The sequence below is a fragment of the Dipodomys ordii genome, unplaced genomic scaffold, assembly GCF_000151885.1.
Source record: "Dipodomys ordii isolate 6190 unplaced genomic scaffold, Dord_2.0 Scaffold106, whole genome shotgun sequence".
Lineage (NCBI taxonomy): Eukaryota > Metazoa > Chordata > Mammalia > Rodentia > Heteromyidae > Dipodomys > Dipodomys ordii.
In genome coordinates, this window is record NW_012267322.1 from 6,862,426 (window position 1) to 6,879,294 (window position 16,869).

A 16,869-nucleotide genomic window follows, 5' to 3' on the forward strand; every position below is an offset into this window, starting at 1 on the left:
TATAATTATATATATTATATATAATTATATATATATTATATAATATATATATAATATATTATATATAATTATGTTATTAGATAATTATACACATCTATAATTATATATAATTTTATATATAAACTATTTAATTATATGTGTATATATAAATTATATATATGGTGTAAATTGTTGCGGTGACTGGAAATTGAACCCAGGGCCTTGCATGTGCTAGTTAAGCTCTACAGCACCTGAGTCACATCCTCAAGGTTAATTGGGTTTTGAACTGTCATTAAATCAGCTTAGTTGATTCCCACAATTTGCTTTGTCATGAAATAGGCTAGATAGTAAGAACCTATGTACATGGTAAAGAGGAAGTGCTTGTGTTCTGTTTCTGGTATGGCCACTGGTATGTTTATGTGTAGTTAGACTTGAGATGGAAGATATTCTTGTCCCTGGCTTATGATCAGAAGCATAGAATGCTGCATTCGTGTAGGAAGTAAAGGGCCATGGGGATTGGAGAGGTTCTGCAAAAATTGTAGGGAAGGGCTGGGAAGGTGGCTCAGTGGTAGAGCGCTTGCCTTGCATGCATGAGGCCCTGGGTTCGATTCCTCTGCAACACATAAGCAAAAAGAAAAGAAGCCGGAAGTGGTAATGTGGCTCAAATGGTAGAGCACTAGCCTTGAGTTGAAGAGCTAACGGACAGCACCCAGGCCCAGAGTTCAGGCCCCACAACCGGACCCCCCCCCTGAAAAAATATTGTGGAGTCAGTGGCATTTGTGCTGCTTTGTAAGGAGAGGCATAGGGGCAAAGATGTTCTAGTGGAAGGAACTTAGTAAAGAAAGCTACTGAGGCATGGAAGCCTCAGGCTGGCCTTGTTTAGTGCTCTGTCCACCTCTCTTGACCACTAAGACCAGGGCTCTTCTGGCCTCTACAGAGGCCCAAAGGGGAACTCAGAGCACCCCCCTTCAAACTGCAGAAGATGGATGCTCTGCTGGCCTGGGTGTGGGACCACCACCGACTTCTAACATTGCAATCCAAGATTAAGTTCCCTACAGCCATTGCCAAAGGGGAAGATAGATTCCACCTCATTTAGTTTAGAACTTGGCCAGAGCAGAACCTAAGTGATTTGCAGAAAGACTGGGGTTACAGAGAGGTCAGGGGTGCCGAGCTGAGCATGCTCAGATGCTGTGGCCAAATGTACCTTCTGAGGTGAGGAGACAGAGTTTCATGGGGGATGGGACAGAAGTCCCCCACGTGGAAGCATGGAGAGTTAAGAATGTGAGTCCCCCTTGTATGCTTCAGTTGAAGCCACAGTCCACATTTTACGCAAGTCCCCCAGCTGAGTGGCAGAGGCCCCAGGCAGTCCATGGGGGAGAGCATTTCCAGAATAAGCGTCACTTAGGACATTCTTGTACCCCGTCTCTAATTGCTTTTATAAACTGGCTCATGAGAAAATCAAGGGTGTTGCTCATTTCTTCATCTGGAACAGGACATTGAGCCTTTCTTAGCAGGCTTCCACAGCCACAGAGCTGGCCCAAAATGCATTACAAATGTGTACCCTTCCCCTCCTGGCAAATGAAGCCTGTGCTGGGGAAGATGCTGGCCCTGGGGATGGTGGAGGCATGGGACAGGCTGAGCCAAGGAAAGTAGTTACCCCGGACCACACACTTAGTGACAACTGAGTTGCTGATTGAGCACCTCAGGGTACAGGGTGAAGTCTCAGCCCCACCCCCCTTCTCTTGGGTCCCCATCTACTCTGTGCTTCTTCTGAACTAGACTTTCAAACACCCCTTCCCCTTAGCATCCATCAGGACAGCGGAGCTGGCACCAGTTAGCCACTCTCTTTGCCCATTCCACTGCAGGCCTTTGAGGTGTTCGGGAACAGGAATATATGGAACATCTGGATTCTGGCAGAGGCTGGAGAGATAGAAAGCCAGACCAATTCAAGGGAAACCTGATCGCTAGAATATGTAAATAGCCAAGTGTTTATGTTATTTTCCTATTCAAGTGATAATTGTAGCCAAGTCTTCCCACTACCTTCCCACTGGGCTTGCTTCTGTGACTTGGTTGGACCCAGTTCTAATTAACAACATCATTTACACATGAAGCATACATGTGCTTCAGTGTTTTCTTAAGTAACTCCAGTGCATACTATATGCCATAAAAACACTGCTTTGTAAACAATAACAATGACAGCATCTTCATTATTAGTGAAACTGCCCAGAAATCCAGTTTGGAAGATTTCAGATTCTTAAGTCTATAAAGGTTATGTACAGTTCCACAGTGATACAGCATGGACATTTTAATTTTAATTGTTAGAAATTCAAGCTTCTCCAATTCTGATGCCTAGGAGGATCATCTGAAAGGCACATCAAAAGTCAGATCTCTACCTGGGTACCAGCGGCTCAGACCTGTAATCTGAGCTACTCAGGAAGCTGAGATCTCAGGAGGTAAGGTTCTGTGACAGTAGAGTAAGAATTCCTACTTCTGACAAGGCCCCAGTGATGGTGATGCTATTGGTCCACAGATCTCATCTTGATCTAGGTTATCCTTTGTCCAAAGCCTGGCTTCAGGATAAGGCGAACACATCTTCAATGACAGAGATCTTACTATCCTTCTAGGTAGTGTGGTCCTATTATCCTCTGAAAGCTCTTCCTTTTATAGAGCCATGATCTTCCTTATTCTCATAATCAGCCATTAGTTTGGATTTGGTTCCCTGAAACCATACAAATTATTCACAGAAACATCAGGAGGATAAAAGCAGAAGTTGAATGTGACCTTTCTCAAGAACTGAGACCAATGATGACCGCTTATTGTTTTCATTTTTTGTTTTTTTTTTTTTGTTTTTTTTTACTGATTGTGTGGCTTGAATCTGGGCCTGCGCGCTGTCCCTCAGCTCTTCAGCTCAAGGCTAGCGCTCTTGAGCCACAGTGTCACTTCTGTTTTTCTGGTGGTTAATGGTAGATAAGAGTCTCCTGGACTTTCCTGTCCTAGCTGGCTTTAAACCTCAATCCTCAGATCTCAGCCTCCTAAGGAGCTAAGATTACAGGTGTAAGTCACCAGCACGTGGCTGATTATTGATTTCTTTATTTCTTGCTTTAAGGTGGACCACATCTAGCTTCTTGTGGACAGAGATGCATTGAAGGTTGAAATTCAGAAGCTGGGGGACTTGGGATTGAGATGACAGAGGTCAAAGTTCCCTTCTCTTTGCCCTGTGTGCATGCAGGGCATCCATGAGTACAACTCAGCTGTTGCCTAGAGATCTGACAGTCTCTTTTTCAACACAAGATTTCAGGCAGCTAAGTGCTCATCTACCACCAATTCTGAGAACTGGACTCAGATAGTTGAGCTCTGAGCACATGTACATGGGCGAAACATGCTTTGCTTTCTGGGTGATTGACTGTGGTCATAGTCTGCCCCGTCATGTCCCGATGTGTACCTTGAGGAAATCAAATCCATGTTGGAATTTCACATGTGGCAAATGCAGGGCCATCTCCAGGCCTCAAGATCCCTTGAAGTCAGAACACAGGATACAGTTGCTTACATGGGAGGAGCCCAGCTGCACCCAGCTGCTGGGCTGGGCAGTGAGGCTGGTTGCAGCTGCTGATGACGTGAGCTGTAGGGACCATAGTAATTAGGACCCATCACAAGGATTGTGAGGGCTCCTGCTTGAGCCTGTTGCCAAGGATGTAGACCCATTTGCCCTCACTTGGGAGAACAAATCAAAGATAGACAGGAGGCCACCCAGATGCAAGAGACCCAGTTTCCAGGGCATGTTTCTCTACTTCTTGGTTACTGGCAATTTCTCCATCCTGGCCCTGCCCTGAAAGAAAACAGAAGTGCCAAAACTCCATATCCACAGACATTCACAGAACAAAGGAGCAATGGAAGAACAACTGGATAGCATAAAATAAGGAAACCTCTGATTCCCTCTGAACCCAGATCTGCCCATCACCAATATGTGGACCCATTCACCTGTTGGCTCATTTATCCATTCATTCACTTGTTCATCCTTTCATTCATTCCTCGACTAACTTAACCATACATTAACCCTCTGTTCTATCACCCATCCACCTGCCTGTGTATCCATCCACACAACCATCACACACACACACACACACACACACACACACACACACACACCCTATCTGTTCATCAGTCAAACCATCTACCCAACTATGGACATTAGCCATCCAATCAGCCACCCATCCATCCTCACCCACCTATCCATCTGAATTCCACAGGAAGCATGGGGTATGAGGAGGCAGCTTTGCTAAGGAGGAGGCATGAAAAACAAACCTTTGCCTTTGGCTATTGAAGCTTTTCTCTCAGTCCTACTCCCAAAGGTCCGGGTCACTGGGTTCTAAGCATCTCCAGGGCACACCTCTATGTCTTTACTATTCTGTCCCTGGAGTTTAGCTCAAGTCTGGCCTGGAAATGGAGCTCATGGCTTGTGTGTGTGTGTGGAGTAAGGCAGCTGGGAGGGAGGTATGGCTGACTGGGAAAGGACCCTGTCCCCCCTTTCCTAACACCTCCCAAGGTCACAAGTAGACGGAGGCTCTCATGGCCTGTTTGTCCACTGCCAGGTCGTATGGATCACAGCCACGCTGCCTTACTTCGTGCTGTTTGTGCTCCTGATCCATGGGGTCACGCTGCCCGGAGCTTCCGATGGCATCAATGCCTACCTACACATCGACTTCCACCGCCTAAAAGAGGCCACGGTCAGTGCCTTGAACTGGGGGGGGGGTGAGAGGGAGAGGAGGGGGTTCAGGGGTAAGAGGTGATAGGAAAAATCTGCTTCCAGCTCTACACTTCCTTCTCTGAGCAGCAGCGTCTCCATGGGATGAATGCAGATTTGCCTCTGATGAGCCCATCTGCAGATGGTGTGGGCTTCTGTGGTTCTATTTCATGTCCTCCATATGCTATTCTGCACAAGGAGAGCAATTCCCTGGGAAAGGGACCATGGCCTTGCACTTATTTCTGTCTCGAGCCCATGGTGCCTGCATCCACTCCAGCCAGCCCCCCCTATAAACTCCAACACAGATTCTTGCCACCATCCAGTTGTGTTGACAGATGAAGCAGCTTCTGCCACCAGGGAGACCTGGTCCTGCCACCTCTGTCCCCCAGCCACCTCCTCTGGCTCACAGTCCTGTCCTCAGGCCCAGTTGGCATTGGAGGAGAGATGATTTGGTAATGGAGTCCAATGGATGAGGATGGGAGCAGAGACCATCCTAGAAGGACCTCATACCTTAAGCATCTCCTTACAATCTCCCCTCACTGAGGGGAGATTATGTACCTCAAGGGCTTCTTTACATTTTATTAGAACCCACAATAATCCAACAGGAACAACAACAGAGGATTAGGAGAGATACATCCCAGTGTGCCACCCCCCCCTCCACATGGTTCAATGTCCCAACACACTGCCTCATCCACAGGGCAATTTCCAAGAGAAAATTTATTTCCTTAATGATTGCCAGAAAGACAACAGAGCTGGGTGCTTGTGGCTCACACCCGAAAGGCTATACTTAAGACCCTGAGATAGGAGAATCGTAGCTCAAAGCTAGCACACGCAGAATGCCCCTAAGACCAGCAAAAAGCCAGAAATGATGCTGTGGTTCCTCGAGTGGTAGAGAGCCAGCTTTAAGGAAAAAAAACAAAACAAAACAAACAAGCAAGAGCATGAGGACTTGAGTTCAAGCATTAGTACTGACACTGACACAAAAACAAAGAATAAGAAAGGAAAAAAGAAAAAGAGAGAGGAAGGAAGGAAGAAAGGAAGGAAGGAAGGAAGGAAGGAAGGAAGGAAGGAAGGAAGGAAGGAAGGAAGAGAGGGAGGGAGGGAGAGAGGGAGGGAGGGAGGGAGGAAGAAAAGCAGGAAGAAGACAGGAAGGCAGGAAGCAGGAAGGCAAACAGACAATCATGAGACATGGCTCAACCTTGTAACTTGAAACGCATCACAGACTTCTATTTGTTGTGCAACTCTGCAGCTGTTGGAATTCATTCTGACTTGTAGAGACTAACCCTTCATGTGTTCTCAAGGGACAGATGTACCTTCCCTCATCAGGCTGCCCTTCTCATTATGTTCTCTGTTTCCAAAACAGAGAAACTCAGAATAAGACAAATGAGGGGATCACAGAAATCTCCCCCACTCAAATCTGAATTGTATCTCTCAGTCTGGATATAATTATCTCCACTGTACAGATGAAGAAACTGAGGTATTACAGAGATCAGATTGAGCAAAGCCTGGGGTCGGGAAGACTGGAGAGGGCTTTAGGGCTGTAGGCCTGCAGCAATGAGCTTTCATTAACCGAAAGATGGAATCCGGAAGCTGCACTGCCTTCCAAGGCCACCCTGGGTACCACAACAGAAGTCCGCTAGGGACCTCTGCTCCTGTCTCATCATCTTACCTCCTTACCTCCTGTAGTGGTCAGAGCCTTCTGCTCTTTCCCCATCAGCATTCTAGCCTAGAACTGCTAGTTTATTAACTGTCTTTGAATATCAGAACATTAAAATGACCCAATCGGCAACTCTGCAGTGTACGGTCTTTCAGGATTACCTGAGGCTGGGAGATGCCAGGGAGACCCCAGTCTGCCTCTGAGGGATGGTGGGGTAGCCATGACTGTCTGTCTTTGCTTTCCTGATCTCGAGCCGTGGGAGAGTTGCATTCTGAAGGAAGCAGTAGGTGATGGCTTTTGTCTGCCGGTTTCAGGTATGGATTGATGCTGCCACTCAGATATTTTTTTCCTTGGGGGCTGGATTTGGAGTCTTGATTGCATTTGCCAGTTACAACAAATTTGACAACAACTGTTACAGGTAAGATCCTTCTCAGGGCCTGGAAAGCTCTGAGTCCCGGGAGCTGGTCTTCCAGGGAATGGATGAGAGGTCTGTCTGGTCCTTGGACAGGAAGCAGCAGACTCAGCCCTATGAGCACTTCAGAGGTGGGCATCGAAAGCTTAAGGCAGAATCCCAGTGACTTTGTTTTGAGAAAGGATAGGATGAATGGCCTCCATCAGGGCAGACTTTAGGGAGATAAGGACATGGAGCCACTCCTTGCTCGAGTACCAAAGCAGGAGCCTGGAAGCAAATTGGAGGTGAATGTGGGAGAATGGATGGGACTTGAATGAACAGTATCTGTGGTGAGGAACCACATGAACAAAGCAGGGAAATGGTGTGTTTATGAGCCTGCAGGCTGCCTGGCTTGGTTTGTTCCAAGAATACACATTAAGGGTCATAAAAAAATAAGCCTAGGTACAAGGATGGGTCTCTTGAATGTCAGGTGTGAGGAGGGGGAGCCACGTAAAGTTTGTTGAAGGAGGCTGATGATTCAATTCACCAAAAAGGGTTTGATGTCAGAGTATGGCACCAAACTATCCTATCCATAAGTTGTTCAACTATCTCCTTCACCAGTAGATACCGACCCAGCACTAGTGGCTGCTGGGTCCATGTAAACCATGGATAGCGTTAGAGGCTGGGTTCAGACTGTAGATCCTGGCAGAGGCAAGGGTATCAGTCAAATGGGCTTCAACTAGCATCACTTCTCTCCCTCAGAGATGCCCTGCTGACTAGCACCATCAACTGTGTCACCAGCTTCATCTCTGGGTTCGCCATCTTCTCCATCCTTGGTTACATGGCTCATGAGCACAATGTCAACATTGAAGATGTTGCCACCGAAGGTGGGTGTCTGGCCACAACCAAAGAGAAAGGGCTGAGAAATCCACACCGTACAGCTGTTTCTTGACTATAGGACTATAAGGGCTAAACATGAAGATTTCTACAGTGCTCATCTGATGGACTGTCCCTTGAGGACGTCAGTGAGTGTTGCAGACAACCCCAGGCCCTAGTGTGGCATTGAATCTTCCCCAGTCAGGTTAGGAGAAGGGACTTTGGAGTGCCTACTCTAAACCAGCCCTTGTGTTAAGTAAGTACTTAACATAAGTCTCAGTTCATGTTACGTTGCTATAGAAAAATATCTGACACTGGGTGATTTATAGATTAAAGAGGTTTGAGGACCCCAGAGCATAGGAATCAAATCTGTTTGAATTCAGGTGAGTACCATGCTCAGCTCAAGAAAGAGAAGTAGAATATCAAACAGTTCTGTATGCATAAGATCAAGTGTGCTTTATAACAACCTACTCTCCTAGAGTCAATCCAATCCCCAGAGGAAGAGCTCATTCTTGTGAGAAAAGAATTAATCTCTCTAACCACCTAATAACCTCTTCAAGGACCTAATATCTCTCATCATTGCTGCACTGGGAACCAAGCTTCAATAGGAGTTCCAGTGAGGAATCACAGCAGTATACCTCCATTTAGTTTTCCCAAGGTTATAAGAACAGACTGACTTCAAAGGTGAGAAATTAAGACATCAGCTCAATACATGGTCTAAGGTCACCCAGCCAGTGAGCAATGATGCCATAATTCATTCCCCGATCAGTCTGACAATGGAACCTGTATGCTTCTCTACTGCTTCCTTTATTCTTATGGCCACTAAGAAGCTGAGCTCTGGGACAGACTGTCTCTCATGAACTCCAAGGCCCATGAGCTTCTGAGAACCAGAGGTGATCCCCCTTGGGGTTTAGGAGGTGGGGTCTGCAAGCACATAACACACAGCTCTCCAAGCAAGGTATTGCGCTCTGCTTGGCTGTTTGGGGTTAGCCTTTTTGCACAGGTTATATAAGTCAGCTTTCTGTTGCTTTCACAAAATGCTCAAGGTTTATCAACTTATGAAGAGCGAGTGGATTTTTTTCCTTGACTCACAGTTTTGGAGGTTCCAGTTTATGATCAATCAGCCTTGTTGCGCTGGGCCTTCTGTTCTCCTCATAACTAGAATGCTAAAGAGAAAGAAGGATGGTCCAGAGTCTCAATGTGCCATTCAAAGGTGATCCTCCAAAGACCTGAAGACATCCCACTAGTCCCTACCCACCTCTTAAAGCTCTACCACTTCTCCATTGCACTAAGCTAGGCACCAGGTCTTTGAGATGGGGCCTTTGGGGGACATTAAAGACCCAAACAACAGCACAAGTATTCATTGGCTTCTCCTGTCATCTCCAGAGCTTTGGTATGTGCAACCCAAACATGACTAACCAAGTATCCTGATTAGGGCTGGAGCTATTTGAGCCCTAAAATGCTTCCCTACCACCTGCATCTCTGATCAATAGTCTCAGCCATTGATAAGGCCCTGATGTTTCTTATAGGAGCTGGCCTGGTGTTTATCCTGTACCCAGAAGCCATTTCCACTCTGTCAGGATCCACGTTCTGGGCTATCGTGTTTTTCATCATGCTCCTGGCTCTGGGACTTGACAGCTCAGTGAGTGACTCTGTTCTGACAACCCCCTCCCACTTCCCGTGAAGACCGAAGTCACCATCATTGGGACCTCTGACCATTAGTTATTTCCAAAGACCCTATTTACATGCAAAGAGTCCTCCAAGAAGACGAGACCTTGGTCAAAACCAAGAACCAACGGGAGCCCCCTTCACACTGTGGGAAATCAGATAAGGGCTTCAGATCAGCCAGCCCAACATTTTCCTCCCATAGAGAGAGAAAGGGAATTCAGAGAAGGCATGGATAGAATCTTGTCTCAGGAAGCATTTCCTACTTGATGTATTTCATCGACAACTAGCTAAAGCATCTTAGATCCAGTTAGGTTCTCAGATCCTTTCATGTACCCCTATGCAGGACTGGATTTCCTGACAACTTTAATGTCTGTGTCCACTGTGGCATCTCATGGCTGGAGGTTTACCAGGAAGTCGTGGGTCATTGCTGCCTTCCAGATGGTGGCTCTTCCAAGAGCAGTGTGTGGATTCTTTCTGAGGCCATTTCTAACCCCTAGGGAGGAAGCCTGATATCTACTACCAATGTGTACCAAGAGGGGAGGAGCTTTGCAGGCTCAGGCTTTAGGGCTTGAAGAGACAGCTTGGCGTGGTGATTAGAAAGGCAGCCAAAAGTGCTTGTAGGAAACTGTTTGTGACATTCCCATTCCTACCTAGAAGCGTTTCCTTTGGTAGATGTTTCCAGAAGGCCCTATTTTTGTGTCAATGAGTCGCCTGAGCATTAGTTTTGATCTCTAATCAGATCCTCAGTTATTTTTTCTCAGACTCTAGCAGTAGCCACCGCAGCCATAGCAAGTTACCTGCTGCTGATCTGGGCAGACAGGAGTTCCCTCTTCATTCTCCCATCTGGTTTCTGAGTTCTGTTGAGATCAGGAGAGAAATGGGCAGAGAAAACAGCGGAGGTCTAAAGTACTGGGGGTGGAGACTGACCCTCAGGAGGCTCCTCATTCCTGTTTCCCACTCTCCTGATTTCCTCTAGATGGGAGGCATGGAGGCTGTGATCACCGGCCTGGCTGATGACTTCCAGGTCCTCAAGCGACACAGGAAACTCTTTACATTGGGTGTCACCATTGGCACCTTCCTTCTGGCCCTGTTTTGCATAACCAAGGTGAGCAAGGCCTGGGCCTGGGGTCACCTGGAGCTTCTGGAGCTGATTTTCAGTAAAGTCTGACATTCCCAGCCTTGGAGTGGGGATGGACGGGATTCTCAGCTGGACTGAGCCTTTGAAAACACCCAGCAGGTCTCTATCACCCTAACTCAGTGTCTGGTTCCTTAGAGCTGAGCCCTCCATGGTCTCTTCCCACCTCTGAGTCCTCAGATTCTCCACTTTCTAACTGCAAAAGCCCCATTGAAACTTGCCTCATTCTTCACTGGCTGTAATACCCACCATTAGAGCCAGTGGCCCCTGGAAGTCACTGCTTAGATAGCAGAGACATAAGGTCATATACACAGCACCACAGTCCTATCACCTGTGTCCCCAGTTGGGGCTCTGAGCAGGTAAACTGGAGGTCAGGGATGTTTGATGGATGCCATCATTGGCGGCTATTTCTAGCCAAAGATGGCCTCAGGCCTGCTCTTTCTACGTCCCAGGGTGGAATTTATGTGCTGACTCTCCTGGACACCTTTGCAGCCGGCACATCCATCCTCTTCGCTGTGCTCATGGAAGCCATTGGAGTTTCCTGGTTTTATGGTACGTGAGTGTCACACCGTCCCCTGTGCTCCTGGCACCCTTACACCTGGATGTCCACAAGGGCTTGCTGTTTCTCCGGCAGCCACACAGCTCACTGGAGTTGGGCAGGTTACTTATTGAGAACAAGTCTGTCTGATACTCTGCTCCGTTTTGGACAAAGCCGCTGTCAGCGTAAGGAGGATTATGGATTTCACTCGAGTGCAGGGAACCCAGATTTAGCAAACAAAAGTCCACCATCCTAGTTAAACTTGAGTTGTTCAGTGAACACTGAATCCTTTCTTTTTCTTTTTTCTTTTTAGTAGAAGTATATTCCAAATCTCGAACAGGACCTACTTATTCTAATTTTTTATAGTTTTTTAATCTAACATTCAAACTGAACTTGTATTTTATCTGGAAATCTTATTCTGAAACCAAGCTGAGAAAGTATTTTTACTGCCTCTCAGATATTGTTGTTTAGCTTCCACAGCCCCATAATATGATAAGGAAATGGCAGTCTTACTTTTTTCTGGAAGAGATTGCAGACTCAGGTGTAGGACTATGTAGACACCAGTGTTGATATTTTGTGAAGAAGACAGAGCAAGCACCAGAGAAGCTGATTGTATAGCCTGGCATAAGTCCTTTCATCTCTGTGAGCCCTGGCTTTTTTAATTTTTTATTTGTCAGTCATGGGGCTTGAACTCAGGACCTGAGCACTGTCCCTAAGCTTGTTTGCTCAAGGCTAGTGCTCTACTAATTTGAGCCACGGTGCCACTTCCAGTTTTCTGCCCAAGATGTCTTCAAACCATGATCTCTGCCTCCTGAGTAGCTAGAATTACAGGCATGAGCTACTGGCACCTGGCTGATTTTATTTTTTTTCCCCCATGTACAAATTGGAGTGGCACAGGAGAGGTAGCACTCTCCTGGGTGTCCTCTCCTTGGTTGGCATCAGTGTCCAACCCCAGATCTCCAAAGTCCAGGGCAGTCAGCATCCTGCGGCCCCTTCCTGCGGCCCCTTCCTGCTGTCCAGTGGGACCAGACATGGTGGGATGGCAAGAGGTGCCAGGCCTGCTCTGCAGGACCACTGTGACCAGGCTGGCCTGTGTGTGCAGGTGTGGACAGATTCAGCAATGACATCCAGCAGATGATGGGGTTTAAACCGGGCCTCTACTGGAGACTGTGCTGGAAGTTTGTCAGCCCTGCCTTGCTCCTGGTACGTACTATGCGGTTGGGAGTCCCGATGGGCTGAGGGAGAGTTGGGGGACCGAGTGTACTGTATCTTTTTGCTTCTTAAGGGAAGGGTTCTAGTATCTAAGAGCCCTGGTCATGTGGGGGCCTGGGAGGAATCCTCTGGAGGCTCATCCTATGCACCTCCCTTTAGTGGGGTCTCCAGTGAGGTCAGGTCCCTGAGGGGGGCGCTGTTGAGCTGGCTTCAAATCATCTGGCTCTTCCACCTCTTCTCTTCCTGCCCCTGTTGCTTTTGCCTCCTGTGTTTATCACTTGTTTCTTGAATGCTTTCTGTTTCGTTCTATGTCTCCTTTATCTTTCTGTCTCATAATCCACCCCATCCCTACACTCCATTTCTTGGCTGGGCATCTCCCATCTCATTTATTTCTCCCTCCTCTCTCCTTGTCTCTCCTCTTTCTCTCTTCCTCTCTGTCCCTCTCCTCCCCATCCTCCTTCTCTCTCTCCCCCTCCATCTTGCTTCCTCCCAGTTTGTGGTGGTGGTGAGCATCATCAACTTCAAGCCACTCACCTACGACGAGTATGTCTTCCCACCCTGGGCCAACTGGGTCGGGTGGGGCATCGCGCTGTCCTCCATGGTACTGGTGCCCATCTACGCAGTCTGCAAGTTCTTCAGCATACGGGGATCCTTCTGGGAGGTGAGCTGCGGAGCGGGCATGGGAGGCAGGCTGGGAGGCAGCATTGCTGCTGTTCAGAGGGAGGTTAGCTAGAAAAACATGAAGAGTCAGGGAGACCCATCCATTGGCCAAGATCCTTGTCCTCTGAGTCTCAACGTGTACATCTGTGACCTGGGGTAATACTGTGTACCTTGAAAGGAAAAACAAAAAGAGATGCACAGCACAGTGCAGCCTGGTAGGAGGCGCTCAGCACCTGTTACCCTGGTGTTCTCATGCTGTTCCTACTGCTGTACGTGTGGCCCAAGTAGCTCAGCCCCAGAGCCCTGAGATTGAGTAGACAGACTACCTACTTGGGCTCACTCCTGAGCTCCCTCTCATGCTGGCCAGGACTGCAGATGTCCTGTCTCTACTAGTCCAAACCACCCTGATCCAGGCACCCCAGCCTGACCTAATTCTTGATCAAAATCAGCACCTCAGCCTACACTAGAGCTTTTCAAAAGGTCTTTTCTTCTTTTACATTTACAAATTATACACAAGCATACACACAAATACATATGCAAACATATGTACATGTACATATGCCCATGTACATGTATACATATACACAGAAACATACGTATATAAACACATATGTGTTATCTATACTCATGAGGAGACATACACAATACACTTGTATGTATGTAAAAAGACATGTGTACATATATACACATGCATACATATATGCATATATACACATGTATATACACATCATATATCTTTGGGAAATACATATATTATACTATTATACCATTTCTAAAATTATACCATTTCTGTTATTTGGTTGGCAAAAACTCTTTCTTTTTTTATTGTTGTTGGTTGTGGTACTTCAACTCTGGTCCTGCCTGGGAGCTGTCTCTGAGCTCTTCAGCTCAAGGTGAGTGCTGTACCACTTGAGCCACAGCACCACGTCTGCTTTTCTGGTGGTTAATTGGACTTTCCTGCCCAGGTTGGCTTTGAACTACTATCCTCAGATATCAGTCTCCTGAGTAGCTAGGATTACAAGTGTGAGCCACCGGTGCCTGGCACACTCTTTCTTTTATAAGCAAATGATGGTATATCTTTCTTGTGTCTTTACTTGGTAAAACAATTATTTTAGTTCTTTATACGAGTTCTTGGTGGGTTTTTCCTGAGCATCTATCATGTGCCACAGAGTACTATCAACCCTGCCCATATGGACCATGTTTCTCAGGAGGAGACGGGCGTGTAGAACTAGAATGTGGGGAAGTGAGCCTCGCAGGGACTTAGGCAGAGGCTCCCAGCAGCACTGTGTCTGTAGCCTTCTCCTGTTCCTTGTGTGCCAGGTCCATGAAGTCCCAAAGTCAGGGACAGGGAGATGGTGCTCATGGTGCACTCTGGGTAGGCACCATGCTTCACACTGTGAGGGAGGGGAAGCTGCCCACAGCCTTGCTGGTCAGCTGTGGAGTCCCTGCCTGCAGCCACACCACAGAAGGGCCTTCTGATCCCCGGATCAGCTGTCCCCTTCCACTTCAGCGCTTACTCCAATCTCAGCAACACCTGGATGTGTTTGCTCATTGGCCAGTGCCTTACAACGCCGGGCCAGCTCCCGGAGCTCTACACTGTGGTTCTCCTTCAGCTCTGGGTCTGAGGACCTGGCCCAGCATAGTAAACACTTGTGGGACAAATGAGTCAAGTGAACTGACTGGCTCCCTAAACAAGAGTGAGGTGTCTTTTAGAGTTCCCAGGTGGCTCTAAATAGGAGTGGCCAAATGGAAGGTGTCCCCATGGGGCCACTTTGTCCTTCAGTCACAGTGAGGTCTCTCTCCTCCATCCCCACAGAGACTGGCCTATGGCATCACCCCAGAGAACGAGCACCACCTGGTGGCCCAGAGGGACATCAGGCAGTTCCAGGTAAATGTGTCCTGGATCCTGGGGCTGGGCTTGGGGTGGGGCCTGCCCTCTCTGCTTCTTCATGGTCCAATGACTGCACTGTCAGAAAGGGGTCTGTGGTGTTGGGATGGAGGAGGAGGGGTCTTCTGCCTCTAACCAGCCCTCCTCTGATCCCTCCACTCCATTTCCTAAAATGCTCTTTATGCCTTTATGCAGCCCTAGGCTGAAAATATCTTTTCCATTAGTAAAATGTCACTGGGCCAAGGCCAACCCATTTCCCTTAAAAAATATCAAAGCTTGATGGGTGCTGGTGGTTCACACTTGTAATCCTAGCTACTCAGGATGCTGAGATCTGAGGATGGTGGTTCAAGGTCAGCCTGGGCAGGAAAGTCTGTGAGACTCTACTCTCCAATAAACTACCCCCCCCAAAAAGCCAGAAGCGGAGGTATGGCTCAAGAGGTAGAGTGCTAATCTTGAGCACAAAAGCTAAAGCTTAGGGACAGTGCCCAGGCTTGGAGTTCAAACCCCAGGATGGACACAAAACAAGCAAACAAGTAAATGAAATCTAGGCTTAGGAGTGAGTAGGGAAGTGTGTCTATCAGAAAGCGTCCTTTGTAGTGTGTGGGCCTGCTGGGTGATAAATGGAGAACCAGCCACCTTCTTCTGGGAGAACTGAGGGCAAGGGGCCATTTCTTTTTCTCTCCATCCCTGCTGCCTCTGGCCCCCATCTCAAGGACCTATTGTTCTCTGCAGCTGCAGCACTGGCTAGCCATCTGAACTGGCCCAGAGGAGGAAGAGGAGAAGGAGGAGGAGGAGAGGAGGAATCCACTATGTGATCGTCCAGGTTAAAAGCATCTGCTTCGCTCCTGCCCGGACACAGTGGTGGGATTTCCATCCTGGAAGCCACCCTTTCCCATCCTCCCTTCCTTTTTCCAGTAACCAATGATTTCGTGACTCTGGTTTTGTTCCGTCTTCTGTTCGTCTGGCCTGGGGGCTGTGAGCGTGGAGGACCAGGAGGCCTTGAGGGAGAGGAGGAGAGGACATGACAATCAGCCCTGTGGTGGAGATTATCTCAGCATTGGAGCCTGCCCAGACTGAGGACTCTGGTTCCAGCAGCATTTTCTATACTACATTGTCCTGTACTTGGGGTCACAGAAGAAATCCTCAGGTCCCCAAATCTGAGAGGGGATGGGCTTTTGGTCAGACCCCCGCCCCATGCTCTAACAAAACCCCAGCTGTGTTGTACTGTTCGTAAGGTCTCCCTCTGTTAGCTAACCAGTCAGTACCGCATGCCCTCTGTCTGTGAGTTTGGATTTAGCTGTCCCTAAAAATGAAGTCCCTCGGGAGACTGTGAGCAGAAACTCTCCTGGTCAGTTTTCTGGTTAGTATATTTGTGTTGTATGTTCCAGAACATTCTCCTGGCTTGGGCTGTAAAGATCATCATGAGCAGTGGATGACAGGGGAATAATGCTGGTGAGCCACAGTGAAGATCTTCCACAAAGGCACTGTGGAGATCAGGCAGGTGGTAGAGTCTGGTGTATCAGCCGTGTCTGCCCAGGTCACATGATCGTCTTCCATCTGTCAGGTGCATGGATGGCTCCTGAGGTCTTCCTGGGACTTGAGGCAGGGAGCCAATAAAGTCCTGCCGGCTGGGGGCTGCTGGGTGTCCAAGTGCAGCCCTATAGTCCATCTTGATTCCTTGTTATTCATGGATACCCACAGTCTCCCCAGAGAGTCCCAGCACACACAGTGGTCCTGAGCACCGGGCACTGGGACCCTGTCCTATTTCATGGACTTGACATGGCACCCTCAGGGTAAAGTGAGACCAAGCATGTTCTCACCCCATCCCAAGGGTCAGGGGGGGAATGTGAGGGGAAAGGCTGGTGAGTCTAAGGAATGTGTGGGTTCACTTCTGAGCCAAACTCGCACACCAGTGTGCTCTGGATGCAGCTCGCTTCAGTTCCATGAGAAGTGATTTTTAGGTTGGTAAGTGGAGGTTTCTGTTTATATTGTGAATCGCTGGAAATCTAGAACATTCCCTCTGTGTCTTTCTGACAGTGTTTTCATATGGGAGGGGAAAGGAAGGAAGGAAGGAAGGAAGGAAGGAAGGAAGGAAGGAAGGAAGGAAGGAAGGAAGGAAGGAAG

The 16,869-nt window shown here is 48.0% G+C and overlaps 1 protein-coding gene across 2 annotated transcripts in view; it reads left to right on the top strand.

The window, feature by feature from the left end:
• The window catches only part of Slc6a2 (solute carrier family 6 (neurotransmitter transporter), member 2), a 40,155-nt gene extending 24,631 nt beyond the window's left edge, over positions 1–15,524 (top strand). For both annotated transcript variants that reach the window (XM_013027911.1, XM_013027910.1), the window contains 10 exons: positions 4,569–4,703; positions 6,692–6,795; positions 7,531–7,655; positions 9,174–9,286; positions 10,289–10,417; positions 10,900–10,999; positions 12,088–12,188; positions 12,691–12,858; positions 14,674–14,745; positions 15,478–15,524. In XM_013027911.1, the coding sequence (XP_012883365.1) occupies positions 4,569–4,703; positions 6,692–6,795; positions 7,531–7,655; positions 9,174–9,286; positions 10,289–10,417; positions 10,900–10,999; positions 12,088–12,188; positions 12,691–12,858; positions 14,674–14,745; positions 15,478–15,501 (1,071 nt within the window). In that variant the 3' untranslated portion in view covers positions 15,502–15,524. The remainder of the gene's footprint in view (positions 1–4,568; positions 4,704–6,691; positions 6,796–7,530; positions 7,656–9,173; positions 9,287–10,288; positions 10,418–10,899; positions 11,000–12,087; positions 12,189–12,690; positions 12,859–14,673; positions 14,746–15,477) is intronic.
• Positions 15,525–16,869: the final 1,345 nt, after the last annotated feature.